Source organism: Chroicocephalus ridibundus, chromosome 2 (genome assembly GCF_963924245.1).
Source record: "Chroicocephalus ridibundus chromosome 2, bChrRid1.1, whole genome shotgun sequence".
In the NCBI taxonomy this organism is placed as follows: domain Eukaryota; kingdom Metazoa; phylum Chordata; class Aves; order Charadriiformes; family Laridae; genus Chroicocephalus; species Chroicocephalus ridibundus.
The window spans coordinates 12485513-12499421 of NC_086285.1; the positions used below are offsets into that span (position 1 = coordinate 12485513).

Here is a 13909-nt window from a genome sequence, read left to right on the forward strand (position 1 = left end):
GGTGCAGCCAAGCAGACGGCATTAGCTGATAGGATTCAGGCAGCTGTGGCCAGTGTACGCTCACCCTGGGATACACTTCCACAGCACTGATAAGGGGTTTTAGCTGCTCAACTGCTATTAAATTCAATGGGTAGGGTGTGACTAAAAACCCTGTGCTGTACTGCCTGTCTCAGGCTGCTGACATTGCTGGGATAGCTGGCACGCATCCTCCAAAAGATGATCTGTGGCATTTTTGTAAAATACTAATAAACCAAAACCCTGAATACTTGCAGGTTGCCAATGATCAAATAAATCCACATCCACAATAGGAACGCACGTAGTTCTTGTTTAGCACTTCATTAAGTAATGCAGGAAGGTATAAATATTGAACAAAGAAAAAGAGGAGGCTCTGTGTGTTTTGCACTGAAGCTGCAGACAGACTCTGGCACATAAGCTGCTTTCCAGCAGTAAAAAATGCAGTCCACTTGCTGGCACAGCCTGCTACTCATCATTTTAAAGCAGTCTCAGAAATATATTTATTTATGCAACTTAGAGTCGCATACTACAGCCTACTGCCGTTCTGCTGTTCGGTATGATCAAAGCATCAGTGACTATGAGCATTTCTGATCTTTGCTGTGCTGGTTCTCCAACTGCTTAATCTCGACTAATTGCAGGGGAGAAGGCGTCTGAGGATGCCACTTCAACCAGAACAAAATGTCAATTCAAACCGGAATTGGAAAGGACAAATTTAAAAATCATTTGGAGTGGATTTATGATGTGTGCTACACTCAGATGTGGAAATTACTCCTGACAGCTCCTAAAATAAAAAGGTGCTGGATTATTAATTATTGGATTAGAAATTTAGACAGGTGCCTTGTATTTAAAATCAGTGAAACCCACTGATTTCAAGGCTCACCCCTTACTTTCATATTTTCTCCAGGACCAGTTCTGGCTCTAATGGTAATGAAAAAAGCCACTCCATATTTATTATTTAGTTGAAGAGCGAAGAGGAAATGGACGGTGATTAAACAGAATCACACGAGTAAGGCTCTGTCTGAAATTTTGCATGACTGCCTCAGAGGTTCATTTTCTATTTCCCTGCTTCAGTGGAGGCTGTTCGCTCCTCATGAAGGAAGAAATAGAACAGCCTATCTTGCATTTTTTCAGAGCTGGACCCTCCATTCATCAGCATGGTTTATAAAGCTTGCTTAGAGCGGTTTGAAACAAAGGGGTGGAAAGAGAAGTATTAACATCTGCCTGCCTTTGTATCTTTGATGGTTATTAGAGAAGCACTTTCCTCAAGCAGATGCTGAATAAATGTACAATATTACTATTTCTGGAAGTGTTGAAGTGAGCATCAAAGCACACTGAAGGCTTTGGATGTGTCTCCTTTGCCGGGTGGGGTGGCTGGTCAGATAAATCTCTGCTGTGTTGTGCTTTAGTGACCAGCAGACAATGAGGCTAAAATGCAATGGGCCAGCTTTTGAAAGCAAGAAACTTTAGGGACGTTCTGAAAGAAGACTGGATTTAGGGAAAAAAGAATATGGCAGGATTTATCACATTGAGGGCTAGGCAGGTAAAAGCAGTGGTCTTGTCTGAGAGTCTACAGAGCTGCCTCCGCGGCGAGTGCAGGGATGCATCCTTCCCATGAGGGAACACAAGCACCTGCCTTGCATGGGGGAAAAATACATCCAGTTGAATCCCTTCAAGTCAATATAGGCTTTTAGAATGCAGGCCAGGAGGCCTATTGCACCTGAATGCAGCCCCAGGGGCTGCTCACTCCCAGAGCCATGTAGCACCTACTGTGCCTCGGCAGAGTTCAGTTCAGATCTGGGGTATGGACCCTATCATTAAGCCCTCTATACAAATATAAATACTGAATACATTCTTTATATCAGAGTGTTACAAAAGCTTGGACACATGTCATGTGTGGAACCAAAATTAACAGTTGAAATTAAACTTCTTTACCTTTCCCCTTCTCCCTGCATCTTTCTTGGCTGAAATCCTGGCTTTGGACAGCAGTCAGGTATACCATGACCTGACAAAAGATGTTACCTTCAGCATGCTATTCTTTCTCCTCCTCATCAATCTTTAAATAACGTTTTTGAATCTTTCAATTTCTTCCATAATTTTTCATCTGCCAATAGTGTCAAGTGATGTACAGACCAGGTGTGAAAGCAAAGGCAATTTGCCTATTCATAGCTCATCAATATGCGGTGTTTAATCCATAAAAAGACTCAGCGATGGGAAAAACTTGAAGTTTGAATCCCAAAGAACTGAAAGAAAATGACTGCATTACTTGTCCTTATCTGTTTTAAGTATGCAGTAATTAAATTATGATTTATGGTTTGAGTTGTGTTGTTAGTAATTGTAGAAAGGGTGTAAGAACGGTACTCCATCATAGTTAAGTTCATCACTGAGTGTTTTAATGAAAACTCTTCATTTTGGTCCATCAAAATGCCTTCATATAGGATCATTGAGGGGTAAAATTTCATCTTTTCAGGTGATATAGCCTTTTACAAAGATTTTTTATTATTTTTGTAGACTAATATGAAATCTGTTGAATGCTTATCCTAGGGAAAGGGGCTAGAATGCCTTTCTGAAACTAACTGCTGGAGGGGAGAACAGCACTCCAACACATGACTCCATTTTGCCATTGGGCTAAATTCTAAGAAAGCCCTGGTCTCTCAGCAAGCTTTAAACCCTTGGGACAAAAAAATATTAATCTGAGAAACAGATTAAAATATGCACCCTACAAACCAGTTTTCTCTAACGTCTGTCTTTAAGGAACCCCTGGTATCAGAACGTGAGTAACTAGTTAAAATTCTCTTTAAAACAATTTGTTGGCAATGAAGTCATACGCTGTTTCCTCTGAGAGTTATAAATAACTGTTACAGGCAAAGAGGAAGGCGCGGTACTGGGTCAGGCCTGGGGGAGATCCTTCATGCCACCTACAAACCCAGGCTGCAGACTCCAGCCTGCTCTGCAGTAGAAGTGCATTAGTATGTTGAAGCCAAAAGCAGGAAGATTTATCAGTGGAATTAAGATTCTGTGCATGTGGCAATCAAGGAAAGTACAACTCAAACACTTCAAGATTATTATTTTTAATCACTAATTGCTTCTCTCATCTAAAATCAGATGTGCAATGCCGTTGCTTTGGAAGTGCAGCTGCCCCCGCAGAGCAAAGCCTAGAGACCTGGCAAAGGTCTGCGCTGGCGCTGTGAACTCCGTGATGGAGAAAAATTCTGCTTCTGAAGCCTTCACGAGCCTCACCAGTCACAGAGGCACGTTAGCTGGCCTCCAGCAATGATCATCTCATCTTTGAGGGCGTGGGGAGCTGCTGCTGGTGGCTGGGTCATCAGCCAAGCAAAGCCGGGGCAGCGGCTGGAAGGTGAGTGCGGGGAGCGAGATGCCCCATCAGTTGGTTCACCTGTGTCCTACACTATGCATCATTGTACCACCTTCCTATTACTTTTTTTTTTTAAAGAAAAATATTTTCTTTTAAAGCCGGGCTTTATCTTCTAAATGTACTTTGTGTGAAAAATTGTCAACATCACTGGAATTGCCCATTTGGTGAAAACTCTCTCCCCTACCATGTTTTAATCAAAAAATTTACACAAACATAAAGGGAATGTGTTATTCATCATAACCCTCTTTCTTTTATCAACAAAACATGCTGTTATTCATGTGGCTTTGGGATTTTTGTTGTTGTTTGGAAATTGAAATCTTCAAGAGCGATTTAAGAAAAATGTTGTGAAAGAAGTCAGCAAAATATGAAAACAGAAAATGAACCCCATGAGACAGAAACAACAGCGATCTGTCAATAATATTGACAGATATGCGGCCCCCCTGTGGTTGGTATGGGCCTAGAGAGGCTGTGGTTCCTGCTGTATCACCAGACATACCCTCGTTAAACTTCAGCTTCTGGAGCTGTAGATGGAAATTACTGACTCAAGTCCTACGGTCTATGGCTGGACAAATTCAGTCTAGATCATCAGGAAATGGTCCCCGTTGGCCTTAAAAATCTATGGATTGTGATTACTAAATTATTCTGAATAATGATATAATAGTGCTTAGAATATATAGTGCTTTCCATTCTAATATCCTGCTCTGAGCATTAATTACCCTTCCTCAAAGATGTGACAGCTGGATACCTTTTATTGCCATTTTACAGGTATGGGAATAGAAATGACCAGAGTAAGGCGAGCTGCTCAAGGCTAGCTAGAGAAGTACCAGCAGAGTCATGGTTAGGATTAAATTTTTTGTTTTCTTACGTAGCTGTCTTCAGATTTCTCTCCTTCTAAGGCTCTAAGAAACTCCCCAGGAGTACGAGGGCTTTCAAAAATCCCCCAGAGATCTTACCTGGACCTGGAGTTGCCTGAAAAGTTTATAAAACTCAGCTCATGGGCCTTACCTGTGACCCACACTTCATGGAAGGGTAAATTCGATCTGAGTGGGTGTAATTTTTGCCCACAGGGATTTTTCCCCAACTATGTTTTGATCTGTTCCACCCAAAATACGTGCTGTAATTAGGCACATATCTCTAGCAGGGTATGGGATGCTGGGGGTGGAAATGGGGCAGCCGTGTCCGGGAGCATGCGGTCTCTTTGTGCCTGCTTCAGGGGACCTTGGAGAACCTCAGACATTATTATTCCTTTGGCTGGACAAATTCTGGGACAAACAGCTTTTCTTGGTGAAATTTTCCACTACTATTCTGAAAGCTTCTCAGCCATGGCCTTTTGCTGATTAATGTAGCCTTTTTATCACATCTGAACGTTGCATCCAAATGCAGTGTTTTACAAAGCAGCAAAACCCATAACAAAGCAGAATCAATAAATACAGTGCAATTCCCTTTGGCGATTCAAGCATTCTGTTAAAATTAGGATCTGATTATAGCTGTGGAAACCTGTTTTCCTGAATCCTAACAAACACATTTTGCTTTACATGAAAGCTTTTCAAAGCTGTGGCCAATGATGGCTTTGAGCAATCCATCGTTTCCAGCATATTCTTTCTCTTTTCCCAGATAGACACACACCGCGCTGACACATCCTTCTAAAAAAATCTTATTTTCTACTTTAAAACTCCCCCTGAAACAACAAAACCCAAATAAGCAAAAGCAGCCAAGAATATCGCAAGGAGAGGGATTTGGGACATTTTCAATGCATTGTCAAAGCCAACGAGTTTTCTTATGGTGTATCAGTTCTGACAAAGTTTTATAACAGAGACTGAAGAAAGGGAGCTGTCTAGCTCGGCTGATAGTGAATTCAGTGGAGCCCTGATCCATGGCTTGGGAAATACAGGTTCAAGTTCTTCTTTGAGTCTAAGTGGCCTTGCATGAAAAAGCTCACCCTGAACCAGACATGGAAGGATATGAAGTAGAGCTTTTTCTACCCCTCGTTAGTGTGCTGCTGACCAGGAGACACGAAAAATACAGGATACGATCCCGCTTTCCCACAATTGTTTTATTTCAAAAATGTGCCTGACAGGCTCTGATTTCTTTCCAGATAGTCAGTACTTTGAGAACTGAAAGTTGTCCATGAAGTGAAGTGGTTATTCACTAGTCAGCTTTAGTAAAACTCCACTAAAAAAGTAACCACCCAGCCTGGCAGAGGTGAATTACAAAATATGAAGTTGATTAATTGGCACTGAAAGCTTTAGGACTTCCAACGTAGCAAAACAAGAGCTGCTTTCAGAGGTGCATTCTGGGGTCAAGCATGACAATACCAACAATAAAACCACGAGAGCTTTCACAATTTCACCATACTCTTTCTAAGCCTGGACATCGCTAGTTTCTCTGTCAGGTTTAGGGGTTAGAGCTGACCCTAGGGATTGGCAAAAGGTCTAGCACGGCAAGCTGTGTAGGGCATCAGAACTCTTCTTTGGATTATCAAAATTGATGGGTTTTCCAGCAGCCAGAACACCTCGACCACGTATTTGCAGATCTTCTGGCACTGCTGCTCTGTCTAAGCAATTGGTCCATCTGAACATGGAGATGCAACAGCTGCTGCTTCTGCAGCTTTTCCCTCAGGTGACATCAGAAGGACTGCAGAGTTCACAGCAAAGGGCTTAGGCCAGTCCCCATATCTACTTGTTCTGGTTCCCCCAACATGAGTCTTTCCTCTCCTCTCTCCTCCGTTCTCTCCCTCCCTGGCAGCCTTGGAGGAGTAGAGAGTGAGTAGGAGATGTTGGGGGAGGAAAAGCTTCTTGCAGCACTGGAGCTAGGTCGAACTGTTGCCTGTAGGTCCTGTGTGGGTGCTGTGCATTGGAAGAAGGAGAGGAGCTCAACTCATCCCAAAGCTCTCCAGAGCCTCCCCCCGCCACCCCCCTCACAGGCCTTACACTGCTGTTTCTTGCCCACTCCCTCCATCAAAGCTGAACATCACACACTCTGTCCCCTGTCAAACTTTCCCACCCGCACCATGGTCATCCTGTCCCAGGGTCCCACTGATTCCTCTCAGCCACACTTCCTTCTCCTGAAGTCCCTTTGCCCACCTTTCCCAGAATAGGGATACTCCCTCATAGTCCCTGTATGGGCTTATGTTGGATGTTGGGGAGAAATGTCTGAAGTGGCTGCAGGCAGCACCACCTCCACACCTGGGAAGCCCTGAGCTGAATCACACCACTGCTTAGGCCCGCAGTGCTCGGCGGGAGAGAGGACCACTACACCTGGGCTGGGCTCTGCTAGCTTTGCCCATCCCAGCCAGGAGCACGCTTCACCTCTGCTCCCAGCCATGGGTGATGTGTGTAAGTGATGGAGAGCACTAGCCAGAGGGGACAGTCCTGTGACTGTGCTTTCCCAAACAAGTTAACTTGAGTGAAAGCAGCCATGCTCTGAAACAGCATTTCAGCAGCCTGGGAGGACTGAGTTAGAAAACAGGGCAATTACATATAAACCCGATGACTGCTAAGAGTCCTGAGCAGGGATGAGCTCCTTGACAGACCAGCTTCTAGTTAACGGTAGAAAGTCTGCATTTCCTCTGTACTCACTTTGGTAAATTGAGGCTGGGTCAGTGGCACAGGCAGGAAGGGGCCATCGCTTCCACAGGACTTGATCTCAAAGGAGGATGACAAAGCGCGCGGTGCTCACACCCTGAACCCAAACCTTTTGGATCCAGCCCAGTCCAGTCTTAATGAAGCAAAAGGACAATGTGCTCTCACCTTCTCTAATAACCAGTTCCCTAGCCCCTGAAGTAATCCGGGAGCCTCATGCTGTGTCTGCAATTTCTTCAGCATCCTTTACATGACAAAGCAATCTGGGCTGACCACAATAATTCACCCAGTGCTAGGATTATTTCTCCCGAGGCAGCGTTCAGTGCTATAGCCTACAGTGGTGCATGCATTTTTTTTTTCTTTCACGTTACTTCTGGGCATGGTTCTCTATGATAATTTTGTTCTGAGATCCCCCAAGGTATTGTTCTGCTCAGTCATATGAGAAATAGGAAAATAATGCACCTTCACCCCAGTTCCACAGACGGGCCATTCATCAGCATAAAATCAACTTTACAACCTAGGAGGAAGCTTCTCCATGCACTGAATAGCTACGAATTTCCAATATGGTCTCCCAAGCTGCAGCAGGCCAGCAGCCGTGACGGAGCGATACGATATCTGGGAGCACTTGTACAACAGAAACAAAGAGCAGTGTCCAAGCCTAAAGGATGACCTACGGTTACCCTCGATTTTTATAATAAGGGCAGTATATTGATTTGTTAGGACCTGTAGTTTCTTGCAGTTACAGATATCTAATTTCTTTTCAGATCACTCAGTTATTTGGATGGTTCTTCTTGAAATGCTCCCCCCTCCCCCCCATCATCTACTCACAAGAACAGAATTTGACCGTTTAAAAAAACATGGGATTGGCAGAAGGAAGGCAGGGATTTCTTCCCCTTGCACATCCAATAACGTTCACCAAATCCAAAGCTTTTGGGAGTCATGCTAGCCCAGCTGGTCCCATAAGCATCCTCATTGTATTTCCATCCTGATACCTGCCTGCAGGACCCCGAATGCAGAGTTCTGGGGTTAAGAGTCTCCTGACAGCCGCAGGAGATGATTTGTGTCCATCTCTTGGAGATGGACGGGCTCCTTAGATGGCCTCTGTTTGAATCTGGCCCTCTCCAGCCACTCTGCTCAGATATGACTTTCAGGGACTCTGATCTGGGGATCACATACGGATGCAATCTGGGTCAGCCCCATCTGAACACAGAGTGCTGAGTCTCTGGTGTGAGCGGGGCAACGCTTCGAGGCTTTGGGGGTTAACAGAGCGTTTTTTAGCTGAGAACGGTCTGTAAAATCCAGCAGCCAGAGTCACAAGCAGGGAAAGTACAGGTTTGCACAGCAAAAGCACACTTGAACTACAGAGCACAAACTTGTCTTTCCGGGTACTCTTCAGTTCCCCAACTTCTCTGAAAGCTGCTGTGCACATCTTCTCCCCAACACATCACCTAGCAAGGCAATGATCCAGCTCACGTGGTTGCAAGTGGATCCTGTTTAGATGAGAGCTCTGTCAATGTGTGTGCATGAGAGCTTCAGCACAGCTGTAGGTTAATAGACAAGCAGGAGGAAGACCCCATGTGGAGCAGATGCAATGGTGTGTTTCAGACCTAAAGGGAGCGCGGGATAAAACAGGAGCTGGGCTATCAAGGAGTCAATGGTACAAGGCAATACAGCATGTTAGCAAGAGATAGAAAAGCAGCCCAAGGGAGAAGAATGGAGACAAGCCCTGGGGCAGATTCTGTTTGTCTCTTTGGCAATCCATGTAGTGAAAAAGAGAGAGCACGTCTCCAGGGGGAAGATGGACAATGAAGTAAAATCCTGCCAGGGAAGGAGGAGTAGGGAAATGAAGGATTTATTAGCTCAATTTTTTAAGCAATTCAGTTTGCTTTTCAAGAGGCTCTTGAAAAAAAAGGCAATGAGTCAAGAAGCCCTAAATTAGCTAGGAAGGCACTTTAGCAAATCAAGGGCTTGATTATTCTGTGGTTTGCCCTAGATTCAGGAGAAGGTATAAAATATGCAACAAATATTACAAGGCTAGCTGCCCCCACGCCTGCAGCTCCACCTCATGAGCTGGAGTGTGTGTCCTGTAATGGAAAACATCAGCTCCCTTGAAACCTCCAGGAAACCCACATTAACTTGATGCTGCGACACTGCCCTTGGGAGAAGTCAGAAATCCAGGCATACCTTGCTTGGAAATACACAAAGGGAAAAGGCACTGGAAAAGGAGATGTTGTCCCAGGGTCCCTGACGTACAGCACTGAACTGAAGCAAGGGCAGAAGCTGAGTGTGGGAAGGAGCAATCAGGGTGGTGAGGACACTGGGAACATGCTGCCTCTTCACCATATAGCTGTGCTACAACCTTGTGGGTGACCTTGGAAAATGATGAAGGGAAGAGTCTTGGGAAGGAGACTGACTGGAGAGAAGGAGCCAGGACAAACCCATAAAACCTCTCAAAACTGTCTGAAACCCCTCTGGCATTTCCCAGCCTCCTGTTCCTGCAACACCACCCACCCTGGCTGGTCTCCTCTCCCACTGTCACCCACTCCTGCTCCTCTCCCCTCAGCCTCCTCCCCTGCTCTCTTGGATTGAACCTGCCTCTCCCAAAGCTTCAGCTGCCCTTGAATACCCTGTAAGCTCTCTTGCCTCTCTTGCAGCGTTCTGACCTACAGGCATCAAAAAAGAGATAGAAAACTCCCCTCCATGCTCAGAGCAGCTCTGGTCCAGCTGGATTTTGCCTCTCTTTTAAAGCTGGCTAAGGATGTATCAATGAACAAGTCAGCTCACCTCTGACGCAAGAAGGGCATCACTGCAAATAAAAAATTTTTCTTTTTGTCCCTAATCTCTTACTTTCCCGCATGAACTTGGCATGGGTGTGGGCTCCCTGGCTCTCTCCTCTGCATTGCAGCCTCTACATGAACCACAGTAAGGGCGGACTTTTACACAAGCCACTAACTTGGTACCCTGCACTATCCAGTAAGAAGTAAACTGGGTTTCAAGCGCATGCTAGCTTATCTCCTCCCTTACCAGAACAAAGCTCCTAAGAAGGAAATGTGAGGTCTCCCTGAGGGTGCTGGGAAGACACGGTGGATAATAGGAAATTTTTGGAAGGAGATTTGAGAAGTGGATTTTACTCACTCCCTATATTGATAAAGGCTTATCATATTCCTCTGCAAAACCAGAAACCACATGGCGAGACACCGTTTTTAAATGTTAATGCATCTTTAGAGAATAATCAGTAACATTTGATGGCTTGCGCTACCTCTAGGAGAGGCTTCTTTGTTGTTTAAGAAATGAAACAGCATTCATCTGGAGTTTCTTGTCATTACTGGATGAAAGAAAGGTTATTTCTTTAGTAAAAAAAAAAAAAAAAAGAAAAGAGAAGATCTGAATGATAAACATTATAAATTACTTATCTTCCCAGATGTCTCTGGGATAATGTGAGCTAAAAGGAAATGCTTATCTCACTGAAGGACAGCTTTTGGCAACATGGCTTTTTATACAGTGCTAAATTATTTCAAGAGCACAGGACAAAGGAAGAGGGATCTGCTTAAAAGAGTGAAATACAAACCAGACGTAGTGTCCCTTCATGTCCCACTACTGAGTCACTGCGTAACCTTGGGTAAGCCACACAGCTCTTTCTACCTCAGCTTCTGCACTGGGACAATAACTACTGTAAAAATCAACATGGAAAGTATTTTTGCGAGCCCAGTACAAGTTCACTGTATGAGTGTCAGGTGTTGTGTGATAGTATATTTTTAAACACAGCTTCCTGTATACACTGTTATCTGAAGCAGCATTCCCTCATTATCTGCCAGATTTATGTGCTTGTTGAAGCGATCCGTGATCCACCTCCAGGGCTGGGTTCAGCTGCATATCGATAAGCAGCGCTGGCCGTCAGCTGCCCAAAGCACCTGCTTCCTCGGACATGAAAGGGCAGAATCAATCCCGGAGAGCCTTGCTTGTTCTCGAAAACACACCACATTTAAAAAATAATTACAGACTTTGGTGCTTCCCCTTCTGATGTCAAGGAAGGCATGCCCCAGGAAGCCTGCCTTCTGGAAAATGTGAGGGCCTTTAACCAAATATAAAACCTTTTTAGATATCTCTTGATGCACACTTGAAGCGGGAGGCCAAAATCACTATTCATTTTCGATATTCATAGGCACTTGGTTTTTTTTATTTTTAATTTTGTTTTTAAGATGATGCTGTCTCCTCATTTTGTTACCTCATCAGGAATTTGTCAATTTGCCGTTTGCCTTTTAAACGTTTACTTGCTTTTCTTCCTTTTATAAACCCTGCTGACAGAATGTAGAAATCGTGTCAGGTAAGGAAGCGTATTTCCTTCCTGAATAGGTGCATTCTGCTTTCTCGCCCCTGCAAGCTGCTGTTTCACACATGACAAAAAGATTCCAGTCTGGGGAGAATAATACCTAATCATTAATAAATAACTTGTACAAATAAGAACGAGGAGTGAAACTACCATCTGATGGATTTGCCTGTGAGGAAGTTAGGTCGTTGTGTGACCTTGGATGATTAATTTTACATTCCTGTGCCTATGCTTCCTCCTCCATCCATTCTTCTGTCTTGCCTGCTTCACAGTCAAGGTAGTCGGGGCAGGACTATTTCTCATTATAGGTACATTTAGCAGCCGGCAGCATGGGTATTACAGCACTGTAAAATGCGTGTATGAGAAGCAATACCCAGGGGAAGAGGTAAGAGTGCACCTTGCGCATCGTGCGTTGGATCATGGAGTGACAGACGTGTGAAAACAAGCCACAGACCTCCCGATACCCCTGTCCCTTGTTGGGGGCATTCCCTGTGGGTAGGCAGGGGCAAAGCTGATGCAGTTGGTACACAACAAGGACATGCCTCTGCCATGGCAGGGCGATGACAGGGACATGCATGTTTGGGGTGTTTCGAGATGAGAGTATTGGGTCATGTGGCGGAGATGGGATGTCTCTTCGTGGACAAGCAGCTCTGCTCTCGGTGGCTTACACAGTGGCTCAAGACCTGATTTGTTTAGAATTTAGAATGTGTTGGGTTGGAAGGGACCTTTAAAGGTCATCTAGTCCAAACCCCCTGCAGTAAGCAGCGACGCCTTACTTGCAAGATTATCTCTAGAGAAGAAATTCCTGGAAAACCATGTTTCTACTTAAATGTCATAGGTATGGGCCCAGGGACTCCAAGGCTGGCACGGTGGACTTCATCTAGTCCATCTGCCACACAGCGATCATGGGGCTGGTCTGACATAGGCGGCGTGGGCTGGGAAGGATCCTTTCCTGAAGGGTTCTGACATTATTCGCTGCAAGGGCAGGTGGTATTTGGAGAGAGCCTGAACTTCGACCAACACCACAGATGTCCCATATCATATCGTATAATATAATTTCATATCATATCATATCATATCATATCATATCATATCAATCATATCAATCATATCATACCACATCATATCATCGCTGTACCCCAGGTTCCAGCTGCTGCAACTGGGACAGCTCAGGTTTGGTGTAAGAAAAGTCCAGGCATCCCCAGCTAGAGACCTGATCCTCTGGTCCAGCCCATGGCCGTGGCTCCAAGTATCTCTTGCGTAGTAAGGACCCTTCCCAAGGCATTTATTTACTGTTGGGGCTGCATTTCCTAGCAGGAAATGCAGGCTGTTGGGGACGTATTCCCTAGCAGAGCCCCTGAGCCTCCCTCAGGCGCGCAGAGCCGTCTCCCGCTACCTTGCCCAGCTCTGATTTTCCCTGCACATCTTCCCCCAGTACACGGGACCAAGCACCGGTTGCACAGACACACACACACACACACCACGCAGCCCGCAGTGTTTCTGCTCTTGACTGAAACATGTTTTCTGCAAGCAAACAAAGAAAGGACTGATTTAAAAAAAAAAAAAAAAGAAAGAAAAGGAAAAAAACTAGGCAAAGGGGAAAAAGGAGAGGGAAGATTTTTTTTTCTTACAGTCAGTTGTGATTTCGTAGGGGGAGTTGAGGCGCGCGTCTCCGCAGGGTGAAGTGCTCACGTACAGATGGAACAGGATGTTCTCCCGCAGCCTGTAGCCTCCTTCTTTTAATCGCACGAAGATTGATCGCTCCCAGTCTTCTCGCCGTTTGCTATGATCACAAAAGAGGTTCCAGGTCATTTGTTACACGCCAAATCAGAAACATTTCTGGTCTCTCTCTCTCTCTGTTTTTCTCTCTCTGTTTGTTTTTATTAGCACCTGGCATCATATATTTCCCCTAGTGACAACAAGAGAAAAACAGTAAGCTTCTACAAGTGAAGAAATGTGTGAAGGGAGTAAAAACTGTCAAAGTGCTTTTGGCTTGCTTACCTAGAATGTATTCTAATGACAAAACCTGTGGATTTTTGAAGGCTGACTCTCCTTCCTCACATGCATGGTTGCATAAACACATTGATTTTAAAGAGGTTCTGGTGCATGAAGAAAGGAGAAGTTCTCTCAGTCTCTCACGTGAACAAATCAGCTCTGCTCATCACGATGCCTAGGCACCTGTTTAAATCCCATTAGCATCACTGCAACCGAGATGTGTGTTTATATGCTCCACTGAAAAGGGCCGCTAATGAAGCACCCAGGTTTTATGGCCCCTGACAACCCTCCCTGCCCCCCAGGTGTTGCTTTTCTTCCCCGTTCAACCAGTGCCACCTACGAGTGCTCCATCAAAGCCAGCGTCTTCTTGGTTGCTCGGCGTTTTTGGCAATCAGAAGCCATTCTGAAAAGCGAGGACAAAACTTGTGCGGGCTTCTCTCCGCTGAGTTGAGAAAAAGATACTTATTAAGATGAAGCTTTTATCTTCGCAGTGGTTCAGCAGCTAGATGGGGACACAGCGCACATATTCCATTAGCAGCAGCTGCCCGGGAGGCCGAACCCTCCCAGTCCTGCAGTTTGCAGCAATAGCTCGCATTAAGGCTATGCTGCCGTGTGGCT

The 13909-nt window shown here is 45.1% G+C and overlaps 1 protein-coding gene across 1 annotated transcript in view; it reads right to left on the bottom strand.

Moving 5' to 3' along the window:
* ADARB2 (adenosine deaminase RNA specific B2 (inactive)) overlaps nt 1-13909 on the bottom strand; it is a 321998-nt gene that overhangs the window by 26049 nt on the left and 282040 nt on the right. Inside the window, exon 6 of the mRNA XM_063324450.1 lies at nt 12928-13079. Coding sequence (XP_063180520.1) covers nt 12928-13079 — 152 coding nt within the window. The remainder of the gene's footprint in view (nt 1-12927; nt 13080-13909) is intronic.